This window comes from Haliaeetus leucocephalus, unplaced genomic scaffold (assembly GCF_000737465.1).
Source record: "Haliaeetus leucocephalus isolate CR32 unplaced genomic scaffold, Haliaeetus_leucocephalus-4.0 Scaffold555, whole genome shotgun sequence".
Taxonomy (NCBI): Eukaryota; Metazoa; Chordata; class Aves; order Accipitriformes; family Accipitridae; genus Haliaeetus; species Haliaeetus leucocephalus.
Window position 1 is genome coordinate 19,544,802 of NW_010972991.1, and position 16,995 is coordinate 19,561,796.

At 44.1% G+C, this 16,995-nt stretch overlaps 1 protein-coding gene across 1 annotated transcript in view; it reads right to left on the reverse strand.

Moving 5' to 3' along the window:
* The window catches only part of SDC2 (syndecan 2), a 51,418-nt gene extending 35,990 nt beyond the window's left edge, over positions 1–15,428 (reverse strand). Inside the window, exon 1 of the mRNA XM_010577142.1 lies at positions 15,357–15,428. Coding sequence (XP_010575444.1) covers positions 15,357–15,428 — 72 coding nt within the window. The remainder of the gene's footprint in view (positions 1–15,356) is intronic.
* Positions 15,429–16,995: the final 1,567 nt, after the last annotated feature.

Genomic DNA, 16,995 nt, shown 5'->3' on the forward strand with positions numbered 1-16,995 from the left:
CTTTTCTTTCACTGCAAAGAAACTCTTATAAAGCTTAATGAATTGCAGAAACATTATACACTAACAAAGGCAAGATGCTTCAAGAAACAGGAGGAATGCTCATTCAGTATCATACAACACTGAAGAAAATGACATAGGAAGTTAATGACATTAAAAAAAAGTATCTTTTATAAAAAATTCCCACAGAATACGTGTAAAAGATATAAAACCAGAAAAAAAATAACTTTATAATGCACACACTTTCTAAAACTGAGCAGTTTAAGGTGAATTATGGGAAGAGAGTAAAAACTATGGGTCTATGGTAAATTACTGTTGTTCCCATATAAACATGTCATAAACTACGAATTCTACTTTCCTCGTCAAGTTCTTCAAAAGGCCAGTGAAGCAGGGTGAGGTGACATGCTAGCAGAAATCCCACACTGCAGATTACACCGTGCTTTCAAACTCACACAACGCCTTTTTTGAGGTGAACTCCCTTGGCACATCCGAGAAGAGAGAGGTCCAAAGCTGAAGCTTCACTTGGAAAAGGGGAGGGGAAAAAAATTCTCTGCCTATTTTGCTTTTATCAACATTACACAAGCAGGTGTCACACACCTTGAGGGACAAATACAGGTCATATCGACTGCTGGCACCAGCCAAGTCACTGCACCAATACGATTTGGAAACCTGCTCCCCCAAGAGTCACGCATGAAGCACGGCTGCTGGAATTTCAGTCAAGTAAAACAGCTGCCAAAAAGAAAAACCACATTGCCATGTAGGCCACACCAGTTTGTTCTACTTTCCAAGACACCACCCTCCCTCTTCTGCTGGCGAGGCAGCCTCAGGAGGAGACCAGCCCCCCATCACCAAGGACAGACCTGCCCACAGGAGAAGAAGGTACCACAGCGAGCACCTCGCACACCCAGGCCACGGTTTGCCCTGCCACAAGTGAGCATCCAGGTGCAGGTCGCTGCCTGACGGCTACTCCTCAAACAGGAGAAAAGCCTCACTAACAAAGAGCAAAGGAGGTCTCATCACCTGAGCTCTGAGGCTGAAGTGGTATGAGAAAAATGGAGAGAGAAAGAAAGGAAGGAAAGTATATACTAGGGCAGGTGTAATAAAGGTGTAATTTCCCGATATAGCTTCTCCTTAATAAAGTACCTCAAATTTTACAGTAGCAAAAGCCACCTAGTAGCAAAGATGAGTGACATAAAGACCGAGCAACTGCAGAAACAAAACATGATGAATAAAACTGTGATTGCAGAAAGGCAGCTTTTCATCGCTAATACACCCCAAGCGGATAAATTATGGTGAAAGTCCTATTACATAGAAATTCAGCCACCTGGGAATTCAAACAGTTAGCTGCCAGATTTATTTTTAATCACATTCATCTGCCAGGCCTAACGGCACAGCAGGAAGGATTTGGGTTTGCCAAATCCTCTGGAGCGAAGCAGAACTGACTTCGGGCTTCAGAGGTACAACCTTACTGCACTCACCACAGGGTACGTGCCTACAAATCCTGCCAGCTCCCCAGTCCAGGGGCAGAGCAACTAGCTTCAGAGGAACACAGGAGTAAGTACAGTTTCAAGTGAAGTACTCCACCCCAATAAACTAGACCTCATCTGTGCCTGATCTATATGGGACACACCACCAAAGCTTCTCTGGCAGGAAACAAAGAACAGAATCAGAACTATAAATGACTTCCAGGGATCGTGAGTACGTAAGAACAGAATTAAGGCTTCAGTCCATGTGTCACATGTGGCATCAACTTCGGAGGACTCAACTCTGCAACTTCGCTGAGGTTCATATGCACAACCTCTGCACTGCTAGACTCATACCTACACCTTGTACGAGTTGGCCAACTCAATGCTAGACCAAAGGCTATAGCTGCAGGTTCCCAGGTGCTACAGTGCAATTCCTGCCCTTGCAAACATGCACTGCTTGTGCCATGTAGAGTATCCTCAAGCAGGAGCAAGGCAGTGGCCATCCAACAGCCTGGGCTTCAGCCAGGCCTGGGCTGCAGCTCCAGAGACAGGCAAGATGCCATGGGTTTATGCCTACACTGCTTAGTAGTTTGAGTTTGGGACAGGGGTGAGGATTTGGGAGAAGAGCAGGCATCTGACAGTTACCAAGTAAGAAAACAAGAGTGCTTCACAAACAAGGCTGCAAGAAGAGCTTGGGATGGAAAATATTACTTAACTGAAACAGGGACATGGCACACGTATTGTGCTTCAGTCATGATTAGGAACAACAGGTAACAGAATTACCAGGCAATGACAACCACTGGTTTCCTTCACGTGAGGCACAGAAGAAACATCCTTTCTTCCAGTTAGCGTGGCGGAAACTTGTCAAGACTCACAGACTTCTTTCAGTTCCCTCTCTGAAGGGCTGACCAAAATAAGTGAGCCACTTGTACAGGACTCTCTTCTGAAGTTACTCATCTTTTCCACTGAGACAATTTCATGCTTGTCTGCAGTGATTTGCATTCCCCCTTTCAGCTGCATTCCTAACTTTAATTGCCAAACACAGCACATAAACTGCCTTCGGTATATAAAGAATAAAAAATGAATCAAATTATAAAAGAAGCAACAGTTCCTAGGACAAACTTGCAAGGCAGCCAGCTGCCTCTTCTCTGCATTTGTCAGCTCCTTGTGCTCAGCCCAGGCTACACAGGCTGCTCCTCCCAGTGCAACACTTGGTGGGTTTTGCTTCCTTCACAGACTTTTCCCTGAGATATGGTACTGAATAAAGCAACCTGTGCAGTGTCAGTCTAAGGGTTCATGCCATTCGGTGCTTATACTGAATTTTGTACCATTCTCTTCTCCCTCCAGAGCACTAAAATTATTTTGTAAGTTCATAAATAAATAAACAGATCTCCAGCAGACAAAAGCATGCTTTGGCCTATCTTGGATCAATCCAAAACTGTGAAACCACTTCATGGAGCATTTTAACACAGTCAACAAACCCTCCAAGGAACACACGGGGTCAGTTTTGGCCCAGTGCCCTGCTACCACTTTTGGATTAGAGCTTGCCCACAACACAAACTCTATCACAGTTGCACAAAGTTTTATTTAAAGGTTGACAATCACCAGAAGCTGAAGAGAGCAAAGTGAGGCGATGGATCAGCCACTGTTTAGTGTTATACAACCAAAATCCATCTAAGTAAAGTAGAGACTGGGGTTGTCCTAAATTCCAGCAAAATAAAGACCATCATCCAGCAGAGCAAAGCACATGCACTCACAGATGTGGACTCCTGCAACAAGGAATCGCTGCCAGCTCGACCTCTCTCCCTTGATGACTGAAATCCCCAAGCCTTCTGATTTAGCTTGGCTTCAGCTACTGAGGCCATGTGGCCAAGCCATGGCCCCTGGCCCACAGGCAGACCCCAGGCAGTACTCGTCCCACGTGGCCATCACACGCCAACGGCAGGGCAGCCAGACCCTTCATCACGGGAGGAGGACAGGGTCAGTGAGGCAACTGAGCCAGGACCATGGGGCAGCGTGGGGCTCCCAGCCGTGTGCCCAGCCCACCTGCTCCTCAGCAAGGACACAGCTGGCAGCACAGCTGGAGAGCCTCCAAGCCATGCCAGCCCCCCTCCACTCTGCAGAGGTGCCACGGGGGGCTTGGGGCACCAGCCCCAGGGGGAGCTGGCGGTGGGGCTCAGGCAGGAGGGCTGCCCACCCCACTGCTGGCACTAGGGACATACTTGGGAAATTAAGATGACCACGCTTCTCTGAATGGCCTTCTCCCGCTGGTTCAAGCATCCACTTAATTTGGGGATTAATTTCCTTAAGGCATAACCATGAAACAGTCAACACTTCTCTGCATCCATCAGAGTCACTGATGTAACCCAGTGTAACCGAAGCACTTTCCCTTCCTAAATAAACGAGGTTCTGCCAAATCTACATCCTATGTGGACACAGAGATACAGCAACAAAAGGGGTGAAGAGACCTGCAAGCAAGGAACTACTTTTTTTTTTTTAATTTTTTTTTAAGAATCATTTTGATGAAGCCTATTAAAAAAGATCTCTTTTGAAAGGCATCGTAATGAATGAAAAGTTTTGCATGCTTGTAACTCTGCACCCGTACAGGACAGACTTCAAAGCATTTCCTCTCTTTGTTGAGAAGCCACCTAAACTTCTACCTTTCTCTGACATGCCATATTTACTTTCATTGCTCAATGTTTATTCCTCCATAAATCAAAGCAGTAGAGAAACAGATGTGTATGTATCTATTATCAAAACAAGTGACAGGTCAGCTATCTTTCTCATGCTTTCACTCTGTAAAAAACCCAACACCTTTCTGTATACCCTTTCTACCTGAGATTATTCCATCATTCAGTGTCTCCAAAGCTACAGCTTTTTTTTTTGTATGCTGGAGTAAGATCTCAAACTACTACAACACAAACTTCAGTCAAGTTGATGGCATTTGCTCAGAACCAAGAGTAAAAGCAAGAGTATCTCAAATTTCTTAGTGGAAATTAAGAAATGCTCAGAAAATTTTGCTCAGAAGTAGACGAGGAAAAGGATGCTATTAATGAGCTACTTTATGCTGTGCTTCTCAAATATCCAACAGTGAACACCATCTTGATCTCAACTCTCTGTTTTTGGTGGCAGTAACTAGTAACACTGATGTGATGGAGGGGAAGAAACAAATAATGGTTTGTGTGAAAGAGGGAAGGAAGAAAAATACAACACACAGCATTTATACAGCTTACAAAACTGTTTTTTCCTATACAAATGCAGAACATAATCATGTTCCGTAGAGCAATATATTTTCATCCAAAGGATACCAGCAAAGTCGAGCTCTGTTAATTTCTACAACTCTTTGCTTTACATTAACCAAGACAATACCAGGTTAAGTTTCCCCATAACTGAAGTGGCTGCAAGGTCAGCCTTCACGTCACCAAAACCAGAGGGGTCCCTGCATGCCCCAGCAAGGCTGCCCACATCATTCTTAGGGCACCTTTCCCACCGGGCACAGGACGGAAGAGCCTGAGCCGGGAACGGGCACGCGAGCGCAGGCACCGCAGCCCCGGCACTGCCATTCACCTGTGGCACGCTCAGAGGAGCCATCACCATTTACTGTATTGCATGAATGCCTGCTAGCTACGGGATGAATTATGCATTTGGGATAGCACCGGTTTCTATTTTCGCGGCACTGAGATGGCCATGTGCAGCTGGAGGACTGAACTCCATTTTCTTCAGAGCATGTTTGCTGCCTGAGGGTGGGAAAGCGGCTCATGCTATAAAACAAGAACCTTTTCACTTTGTTACCAGAGTTTCTAATTTAATGTAACTGGGGTAATGGGTAGCCAATTTTAAGCCGGTGGTTTGGTTTAAATATTAACTCTGGTGGTACATAAGGCTTCATTCAAAGGGTAAGTCCAGCTGCACAGAGACAGTTTACAAAACAAGTGTTTGCAGCAGAGAACTGTGTTGTAATTACACCCTTGAAAGTCACTTTTAATCCTCAAAGTTTTATATGCTATGGTCGCTTTAAAAAAAAAAATAAATAAAACCTCATGCAGGACACACTGACTGAAAAGGAAATTAATACAGTATCTAGTGTTCCTTATACAAGATTGCTAGGAAGTGTTGACTTTTTTAAATGGTAAAAGCATTTAACTAAATCTGGCTCCATAATCCATGCAGATCATGCTGATGCATGGAAATCCCTGAACTGCTTGGCAATAGAAACTTTATATTTGAAAAAGTAAAGTCTCTAACTTGTTTTGATTCCCCAAGGCAATCCTGCAGCAAACCACCACTTAATGCATCAGCAAAATACCACTTACCAATCATTTATTTTTAAAACAGCCAGCAGCATATCCCAAGCTGCTGTTTGAGGCTAGCCTGGTAGGCCATAGCTGATCATGGTAAAATCAGTTAGACTTTGGGGTGGATCTTTTCTTTGGTGAGTTTTTACCTAGTCTGTTGGTTTTTAACAAACCAATACAATTCTGGCCAATTCTTTTTAGCTCCCCCGTCCTGTCTTTTTTCTCCCTTGTAACATACGATCCTTTCATGTACAAAGGGCGTTTTGCCCTTGCCACCAACAGCCATAATGCATACAGATGAATTATTGTTTTCCTGTGCTGTAGAAAATCTTGCTCCCTCCAACCCAAACTCTAAATGCATTAGCATGGCCCACAGTGTCCTGGAAAATGGCATCCATAGTACACCCAGACTTGTCATCCCTGATACTAAAGCTGAACCAGCAATCCCAAATAGTCTAATGCTTTATTTTACTACTGCCTTCCCACTTGCCTCTCCGCAAAGACTGTCTAGTCCTAAAAAAACACCTGTCAATTCTGGATGCTTAAGTTTCACAGATGAGTATATTGACAGTTAAAAGCATATTTTAAAAAGCAGAATGTGTTCAGAAGCTCAGCTGTGTGACATGCATAATATCCACCTAAATTCCCAAGGAGAAATCACAGCATCGCATGAGTAGATGATCCATTTCAATCCTCACTGCAAAGCAAATGAATTCATATCTCTAAGAGGATTTGTCCTGGAGAACTGGCCCCTTTCTGAGTGCTGGGAAGTGCAAGATACCCACATCTCCATCCAGACTGGGTGACAGGCACTGAAAAGGGACATTCCAACCGTGGCCAAAAAGCAGCAGGTGGGAAACATCGCTTAATGTAGAACTATGCAGAGAGGACAGGAGAGAGATGACTTCCCAGCTGAAGCTGCCTCCTGGAGAACCTCATTTATCAGGGATGAATGACTGATATTTAGCGCCTAATAAATATTTATTAGGTAAAAGCTAAATAAGTTTTAATAGCTTATATAAAATATTAGCTAATTTTCATCATGCTATAACCATATGCACTGCAACGCATAACCTTTAACTGAGTTAATTCATATGCTGAAAGCCCTGAATCATAGAGATTTCCAAAGATAAACGGATAAAATACAGGTACTTTACTTCATACGTGAGCGTAACAAAGCAGTAACTGATTTGCTGGTGTTGCAGTAGGAGCTAGATATTTCTTACGTTACGCTGAATTATTGACATAACAGCTATATCGGTTTGTGTATTTTCACATCAGTTCAGATGTGAAATAGCACAAGGGGTATTTGGGTTTTTTCCACCCAAATAGTCAGCTCCAACCTGCCACTCTGCCCTGCTTCTCATAGTGGAAGCGGTCCTCTGCTTTCACAAGAGCAGCTATAATAGCAGACACACCTCCACTTCCCCGGATCGTCTTTTTGGAGTCCCACAAATAAATCACCTTCGCCCTCACCTCTCACAACATTACTTGCAAAACTTGCTTCCTTGACAAAGCACCAGTTTGAAGGAGGTGAGCAGCTCAGGGACTGGTGAGACGAGGCAACCCCTTCACCTCCTGGCACCTCTGCTGGCAGTGACGGTGCTGGGTACCCACTCACGGTCCATCAGTGCTTCGCTTGACTCTTGGGCAGAGTACAGCGAGGAACTGATTGTAGTCACATCTTCCATATAACGAAAGAAAACCAAAACCCAACAAAAACAAAAGTAGAAGGAAACAAAAGTTACAGCAAGTGGGTTTTCTTGAGGCTTTTTCCTCCTTTTCAGGGAAGGCTGCCTCTCTCCCATCTGTTGCTGCAGCCACTTCCAAAGCATGCATAATTTTGTGGAATGGTGTTAGTTGGTTGTGAGCAGTCACAGGATGATTTTCAGCATGTAAAGTCACACTGTGGCTCTTCTGTCCTCTTTCCCTGTCTCTCTCCGTCTGACTTTCTCGATGCCCTCTGTACCCACAGGAGATCAGCAGCAGCAGCAGCAGCAGCAGCACAGCATTACTCCATCCCCTCTACCAAATTTTCAGCAGAAGAAAGTTTGACGTTTTTCATTAGTTAAGGGCAGACCCCTCCACATTGGAAATACAAACACCCAAATAAGATCTGTTAGCAACAGTTTCAGCTGAGAGGTAAAAATGAACAGAAGTTGGTACTCAGCTACCTCTTCCTCCACAGAAAGTGCTGAGACACCACTACTGGAGTTTTGGGCTACTTCATCCCTAACTTGTGCTAATTATACTATAAAGCCAGTGTATTTACTGTGCAGCAATCCAGACCATTATCACAGAATTAAAAAGTAATTTTAAATTCCTGAAATATAAAAAAAGAAAATACTTGGATTTGACATCTGTGGTGTTTCCAAGACTGCCTGGAATTACAAACACATTAAGGAGGGCATGATGGGACAGATCCATAGATGTTTTCAAAATTAGGTTCCTTACCAAAATACATATTTACTTGTTTGACCATGATGCTGCCAGAAGAGACACACTGTCCTTTCAGAGACTGTCATCCATTTCACAACTTTCCCGAAAATACACTTTCTTATGCTTTTATGAACACCTTAGCATACAAACACCAGCATCAAAAATACAAGAAAACAAACTAAGAGTCACAAACCGCCAGTTTCTTAATCATGAGCTTCTTCCCCCAGCATTATTAAAAATAAATCCTGCTCTGCTTGGCATGCCAGCATATTATTTTAAATAAGTAGGAGGGCTGAAAGAAAGTCGCCCTTCATCTCCCAAACCCCAAGAGAAAATGAAGGAGTTCTTTCCAGAGCATGTACTCAGTGCCCATCCAGTGAAGCCTATTCATTTTGGTCAGGCTTCACAAGTCCTGCACCACACCTAATGAACACACTGCCTTCTTCTGATGCCTCTTATGCTGCCAGCAGTAGAGGATTAAAAATAATTATGGAAGAAGGAAACAAAACAGCCCTAAAAAATCCTTATTTGAACAACGCTCCCTTTAATTTCCTTGGTGCTTGTTCTTTCTCCCTTGGAAGAAGCTGTCACCTCATGCAAGAGGTCAGCCTTACAGTTTCAGCCTCTACTTGCATTGTAAGGAAGAAAAACCTCAAGAATTTTGAAAACAGAGGTGCAAGTGATCTCTGCTGCATGACTGGGGACCTGACACGCCCCATCCATCCTCCTGCAAGGGTTCAGGTTAACTAGTCCCCGTGGGAAAGCCTGGATGCAACTGTGACTATGGTGGCTTAGTCTTCTGCTCATGGGAGATTTGTTATTGGGGCACCTCGTGCTCCAGACCTTCTAACGAGTAAAAATAATGAGGTACAAAAGCTGTTTGTCAGGTATTCGTCCTTCCTCACTATTGAGCAGTTTCTCTGATTCAAAATGCACGTCTTCCAACGTGGTCTCCACACAGCACAGGCTTCGCCCCAGTTAGGTGCAACTGAGAAAAGACAAAAGGATAAACTAGGTGCTTTGAAATAACCAAGCAACTGCAAGCCAGGAAATACAGAGTTTGTGCACTACCAATACCTTAACTCTCAGCCCGTTTCTTTGCCCTGACAGGAGTATCAGCACTGCTCCGCATGTACTCTCAACTCTGGAAACATTTCACGTCATTGACCACAAATGAAGTGATAGAGACGTGCTTTTCCATAAGCTGGAGAAGGCTCTTTGGCCGGGGAAAGGGGAGGTTTCCAGTTGCGCTGGCAGCCCAGTGGAACAGGAGGGCTGCGTGGAGGGAGTTCATGGTGGGGAAGGAGCCCCTGGCAAATCCTGCAGCTGGAGACTGCCCACCTTCCCTCCCGCTGCAGCTCCACCTGCCTCAGGCTTTTACAGCCATCTCTTAAAATGCACTCAGTGAAATCCTGGTGCCTTTTATCAGACCTGTGTGAGTCAAGGTTAATCCAGATGATTTTCTGAGTCCTTTCACTCCTTGTTCTTGCCTTTCCTAACCAGAAAGGGGATGTGGCAGTCGGCACGTAACCGCTAAAGCTACACTTTCCGTACAGTGAGGCTCAGCAATTAGAAGATTACTCTTGCCTTTCGCCCCTGCAATTTTTAAGTCTGTCTTTACAGATTCAGGCTCCCCAGTTCAACCTCCCTTTTCCTGATGCCGTCTGTTGCAGCAGACCCTTCCGCAGGGGTCTGGGAAAAGGTCCCTCTGCCTTGAAGGAAAGCAGGGCTTTCAGTCCTCTGACTGCTCTGGGAGCAAGCCTCTGGCAATCCAAAAACTAAGCGCAAGACTAGTTTTCTCTAAGCCTGTTAGGGCTTTGTACCAGAGGACCATGCCTAAAACTTTATTCACAGTCCCACAATGAAGTCCAGGACTAGTAATTTCTCGTGGTCTCCATTTATCTTATTCTTTCACATAAACCTCTTCCCCACACATGCTTGCCCTTCATCGCTGGAAACAAACTGCACCCAAAACCCAGCAAGGTATTTTTGTGTTTTTCTGTGGCTCAGACACCCACAGGAGTTTTTGTCTAAAATAAAATCAAATCAAATCAGCTGGTATTATTAGAAGGGAGGTATAGAGCTCAGAGAGGACTCTTATAGCCTGCTCCTCAAACACACTTCTCCCGAGCAGCACATCAAGGCTATATCAAGTAGCACCTCCCATTTTTCACTCCTCAGTATCTCAAAGTATGTCAGCTTAAGTAGCCAAAGAAAGAAATAATTACTTAAGGGCAAGTGTAAATACCTTGGTAGGAGTGGGAGGGAGACAGGTTTCTGTTAACAGGTTGCTCACCATGCAGAGTATGGAGAAGCAAGCATCCAGACAGCAGCTGCTGAGCCACAGATAATCCCCCTGGGCGCACCGGAGCCCACTTTTCCTCTTCCCCCCATGCCACACTCAGCACCTACAGCGGGTGCACAAGCACCCCCGGGAGAAACTGCTTTCCTCCCTGCACTGCTTGCCTTGAAAGAGTTCATTAGCACATGCGTACGCTTGCACTCTTGGGGTAGCAATACTCAACATTTTCCCCTCTGGTATCCATGGAAAGAGATTAGCACTCCAATATTTCATTAGCCAACAGTGCTAAGTATTCCACCAACTTGTGGAAAGAGTAAAAGCACTGAGGTTAATGTATTTGGTGAGGCTCTGTCGAGCAGTTTGGGATATTTTGTTTCAGTATAGCATAAGGAAAGCAGCTGTCACCTTGATTATAGTGCCCTCAGTAACCTGATACTTCTCCAACTAGTCCTAACTTCAGCCGGCTCCCCCTCCATTTGAGCAAGCACAGTTACTGATCACTTAAACAGTCAAATGGTGATTTGCACAAAAATAAGTTTTGAAGTGATGCTGTAGGTCAGAGGAGGAGCACTGGCTTCATCAGCACCTCACACCCACCATTCCCATCCCTCCCCAGTCCGAGACAAGAATACAAAGGCTTGCAAGAAAACCTGAAGAGCAGGGAGAAATGCCAAGCTGCAAAGTTTGGCTCCGCACACTTTCCAAAAAGCAAAGGGGATGAGGGATGCAGTGCTCAAATCATCCACATCTGCTTAAACACTTGGTTCATGTGCGTCAGTGCTGTCAAACAGACACACCTGACAAGTCAAAGATGGAGCTAGTATCCCTGATACAGTGACTCTTTTCCACCCCAGACCAGTCACCTCCAGGTTTTTCCTTGAATTATGGTCTGGCCAAGACATGTCAGCAGTCCAGCATCCCCTCCCCGCCAAGAGCTCTGCCAGTACTTCAGTCACTCCACCGCCTCCTCCCCACTCCCTCTTTTTCACTGCTGCAAGCTGAGTGAGCAGAAGGATTCCTGAAGGTAGGCAAAGGACCAGAGCAGGCCCAGTTCTTCACCAACCTTTTCTTCTGCTCTTGGATCTTGTACTTGCAACATGAGACTGAAGAGTGGTGCCAGTGCTAAGTTACCTGCCTTGTCTGACAGCACAAAAGCAGCAGGGAGGGGGGGATCAGTCTAATGAGGTTGGAAGCACAAGAGATGGGAGAGAAAAAGAGCATATAGAGCTTAAGATACAAATTACAATTAAGTGCACTATAGTTACCATGTACTGCGCAGTATTGCTCAGAAATACCGTTAGCACAAGTCAAAAAACGCACACTGAACAAAAAGCGACATTTCTGGTAGGAAACTGGTAGTCTTACACCACCACTGCGGTGATAATGGCATGAGAAAACAGACAAGTGACAGGTTAGACAGAATTTAAAAGCTCTCAGTTCAGGTTGCTTTGTTTGTTTTTGTCTTGTGATAAAAACAGCCTACACCTACACAGACAATAATACGGAGCACTACCCATCTCTGTAGTACGGTCTATTGTACCACCATTGAAAAACAGACTTCTTTTTTCCCCATTTTCTTTTGAAGACAAAAGTCCATTAAGACATAATGTCATTACATCTGCTTTGATTTATCCAAAGGAAAGTCAAAGCACTTACGCTATAAGCTTTAACTGATAAATTTGCATAGCTCTGTGGACAATGTTTTATAAATTAATGATTTATTTCCCTGGAAAAGAAAGCAAACTTTTATTCATAAGCTGCATCACGTTTTAGAGCTGTTCACTGAAATAGGAGTTCAGCGTAACATGAAGTCTTTACTCGTACACACAGAGCCAGCACTGCACTTCGGGCTTTGCAATTAGTCACAAAAAGACCTAGCAAATAAAAAAAAGTCTTAAGGAAAGCTAATTGACAACTGCAAAGTGCAGGAGAAGGGCCCGCCTCTGCGTAATTGAAGGTCTTTTCTGTTAAGCTGCATGCTATATTTACCACCTGGCTTGTAATGGCTGCTTTTATTCAAATGCTCTGCAGTAAAATATATGCACGTGTAGAGGATGAAGACTTTATCATTGAAACCTTCTGCAACAAATTAGAGGAATGAGGAAGGCTCGCACACTTCCGCAGCAAAATTAGGTCAGGATGCCTTTGAACAGTTCCATCTGAAGGCTGTGCCAGACTTCAGATCAAATACTTTTTAGTGCATTAGACCCAACGGCTTAAGAGATGAACTTCTACACTGCTGATAATTATTACTGGTACTCTGCATTGCTGCCTCCCTCTCCACCTGTGGATAATTATAAATAGCCTACATTTTCCAGTCCCTGACACATGCCACTCGGTTAATAGCACTTCTAAAACCCATCCTTTATAACCATGGGTCACACATTTCAAATATGACGACCGCATAACTCCACACAGATTGGGAAATTAAGACTTGCCCCACAGATACTCTTAAGTAAACGCTCCCTGAATATACATGTACGGCTAGATGACATTAGCATCACGGTAGTTAATGATGTGAAGTTGTAAAGTGCCAAATTGGCAATTCAAATGCAAACCTGTCTTTGCCCTCTGGTGCCCACGTACAGCTCCGAACCGTGCGGCCAGGGAGCATCACTGCCACCGGCTCCGTCACCTCCCGCCCTGCTGCAGAACGGTCAGCCCCGGGGCTGCTGCTCTCCTCCACACCAGCTGCTGCTCTTAATGGGCTTCAGGGCTATCCCCAAATAAAGCATACTCCAGTAGCCAAGCTGGGAGGGCAGAGGCCAAAGAACTGTCCCCAGACATATAAAGCAGTTAATTATACACCTCCTCCCCGCTCAGCTTTACTGCTCACACCCCAAGGAATGGGCAAGAGAACCCAGGAGCCTCCACGTCCAGTCATGTTTGTGTAAAATTTCATTATTAAATTAATCTGTAAATAAACTACAACAATGCCCAAACCCCCAAACTACTTCAATGAGTAAGAGGGGGTTATATAGCCAAAACAGTAACGCTGGGGTCAAATACACCTTTTGTGCAGCTTAACAGCTTAACAAGACTGGTGGTAAGAAAATCGAGGCATTCAAAATTTAAGTCGGTAAAAACTCAGACTTTTCCTTTTTTTTTTTTTTTTTTTTTTAAGCTCTTAAAATTCACAGCTGAGTTCATTCTAGCAAGCCTGGCTGTTGGGAGGGTTGTTAAGATACACAGAAACATCCACCTCCAGTTTCCTACCGCTCCTTGTTTTGCTCTCCTGTTAGGTGACACTACTAATTGTACAGCTGCTACAGCTAGCTGCCAGAGTCTGCTCTAAGGAGGTTTTCCAATTAGGTTAGCTGAATTAAATAACGAGAGAGAAAGAGATTAGCTTTTTCTGTGCATCTCTAGGAAGCCACAGAGAAATCCCCAAAAATACTCTTGCTAATCCTCCCTTAGGACCCCTTCATCTCTGATCACAAATACAGAAATGCCGTGCGAGCTACTCTACTACATGGGAACTGTGCCAGCTCTGACTGTCTGTGCAGCCACAATCTTCATGACAAGGGAGCCTACCTACTTTTTTTGAGACTGACAGCATCTGCCAGAAGAAGTTTTCTCCTCAGTCCTCCTCAGGTTCCTCAAGTCAAATACATTTACACATTTAAACCAGTGGAGATAAGATCCTCAGATGTTATGTGAAACAGCAAGAAGTAGCATGGTGAAGAAGTATCACAGAGCCTCCTACCTGTATATTTTTCTGTCATAACCCAAAGCTGCCTAATTCTTCCAGTGCAGATAGAGAATGTCAGAAATATAAAAAATAAAATGATTGGCACATGACCTCGGTAGCATTACTAAATATTCACAAGCCCAGAAGACTTTTTTAACCCACAGACAAGATTCATGGTTCTCAAAAAAAGTATCAGGAAACCTTCATCACTATTAAGTTTATCTGGCTTTTGGTATATGACAAGTGATGCCACCAGGCAGAAAACCAATTACAGGTGTCCACCAGAAGAGACCTACATCAAGATGCCAAGTCACCAGCTCTTGGTTAAGTGGGAGAGATACGGTCAAGAAAGCAGCATTAGTGAAAGCACAAAACCCCAAACCAGCCAAGGGTAGAATAAGCTTTTCAGGTTGTGAATCACAGTAAGAACAGGAACAAAAGGAAAGAAAGGTCATTTCCCCTTTCTAATGCCTTACAGTTACAAAACAGACAAGAAGTGGCATTTTCAGCACAGCAACACTATTAAGAGTACTGTCTCAAACCATTTTAGACCAAATGCTCTTGCGTTATCAGGAGTTCAGAAGTTCCCTCCATCCAGCGAGCCTCAGCACGGTGGCACGGGCACACCTCTGTCTCCCCACCCCAGCAGAAACACTATTTATTACTGAGCCTGGGCCTCACCAAAGGCAAAGAGATGTCCTCTTGCAGAACATAGCCCTGCTCTTCAACAGGGCATGGCTGCTTGGGCTAAACGCCACCAGAGAGAAAAGCATTTCCAATAGGCAGCACGACTGGAGACAGCCAGTCATACACAAATTTTAATGCCCTGTCTCCTCCAGCACCTGTGCACTTTAAGGAGTTAAGTCTGTTTTTAACAGGTGGCCATAGTACCTACTTTCCTCACCCTCAAACCCTACACTGTCAGGCCGTTAAGCGGCAATGAGGTATCCAAACATTATTCAATAGGTTGGAGATAAGGCTGTTAAATGGTATCAGTATATCTTTTTATAGTCAAGTTTTCAGATTTGCCACTTCTTCAATGCCCTCATGTCATCCCTCCCCTCTGCATGCCACCAGATGCTCTATGCTGCTCCGCAGGAAGGACCACAGCTCCTACTAGAAGAGCACAAACCATCTCGTGGTTTGCCACAGGCTTCCTCACCTACCTCATGCTCACTGCCAAACTCTCTGGAAACTTCTGGAGACCTCTGCCACGTTTTCATGCAGCAGACAGACATGTCCACCAAAGCGTTTTGGTCAAAAGGGAGGAAAAGGAAAATTCAATTGGCTCAAACTGCAACATGGACAGACAATTTCAGCTGAGTCCAGAGTCCATTTGGGTCACAACGGCTCTGGCCAGGTCAGATACAGACCTATGCTAACCACTATTCCCAGTTTTTCTCTTCAGAACAAAATTTTTCCAACTCATTCACATTTTGCAGCGATGACCATGCCTGTCCCCTTACCACAGCTTTGAGAGCAGAGGGAAAGCTGTGCTGGAGAATCAAACCACAAGCACCTGTGGGAGCTCCGGCGCATCAAATCATACTTATGGAGGAAAACTGTTAAGAAATTTTTGTATTAAATCACAAGTGAAGAAACAAGAAGAAAATCGTTTGTAAAGACCACCTTCTGTTTAAGGCTTTTTTTCCTGGTAAGGTCAGAGAAGCTGCTCCTCCCACCCTAATTCAGGCCAAGAGAATTATTAAGACAATTTTGAGAGCAATTTTGTTCTGTTTATTTAACCAGGAATCCTTCTCATGTTCTGCGGGGCATTTCTTCTCCTGACACTTGAAAGACATACTGCCTTTCATAAAAGATACACACACAAAAGTACATAAAATAAAAATATATGTAAAATAGAGATCTGTGTAGAATAAAGATCTATATAAAATACACATATACATGCAAAGTTTCAAAGACCTTCCAAGCTAGAACTGCAACAGCTGCAGAGAGCTCAGCACTGTATGGTCTGTGGAAGACAGTTTGTATGGGCACTTAATTTCAAATGTACTCCAAAAAGTTTTGTTTCATACCATTTTAGATGTTACATTCAAAAAAATCAGCCTTCACAGATGAGAAATAATCAAAGAGCACATGACTGGAAAATTATAAGCAACTCCACCAAAGACAAGAATTTAGAAGATATACATGGCACTTCAGTGACTTTTCCTATCTACCTCCAGGACTAGTCATCTTTCTTGTTCTACCATGGAGAAAGAGATTTGCGAGTTCCACATGCTACAGATGCTTAAGTCACTAATGATCGTAAAGCATTAATCTTCTAACATCGTATGCTGCCACAGCAGTTCTTGAGAACTTTTCACCTTCTTACAATGAGACACAAGCCAGTTACTAACATAACCAAAAGTCACACACCCTGTTTGTGGATGCTCCTTCTCCTCGCTGCACAAGCACTTACATTTACCGTGCTTGCACTGCCACCAGTGGCAAGTACCGAGTGCCCCTGAGCTCCCGACTGGAAGAAGATGCAGTTCCACAGCCAGGACAGGACCTGGATGTTCTGCAACCCCCCTTCCACAGAAAACTCAGAACCTGGTTTCTCAGTAACGTTATTCTATGCACATCCTTGCTGCAGGAATTATACACTGTTATTATTTATAGGGCTAAGCCATACCTATTTTTATTTATGCAATGTCACAAATTTATATTCAACGGAAGCTCAATTTTCAGATGTCCCAATGATGGTGCGTTTCCATTACTTTGAACCAGCTTCACCTTTCCGCTTTGCTTCCTTTGCAGGTTTTCATTTTAAATAACAAGAACACCATCAATGTCATGTCT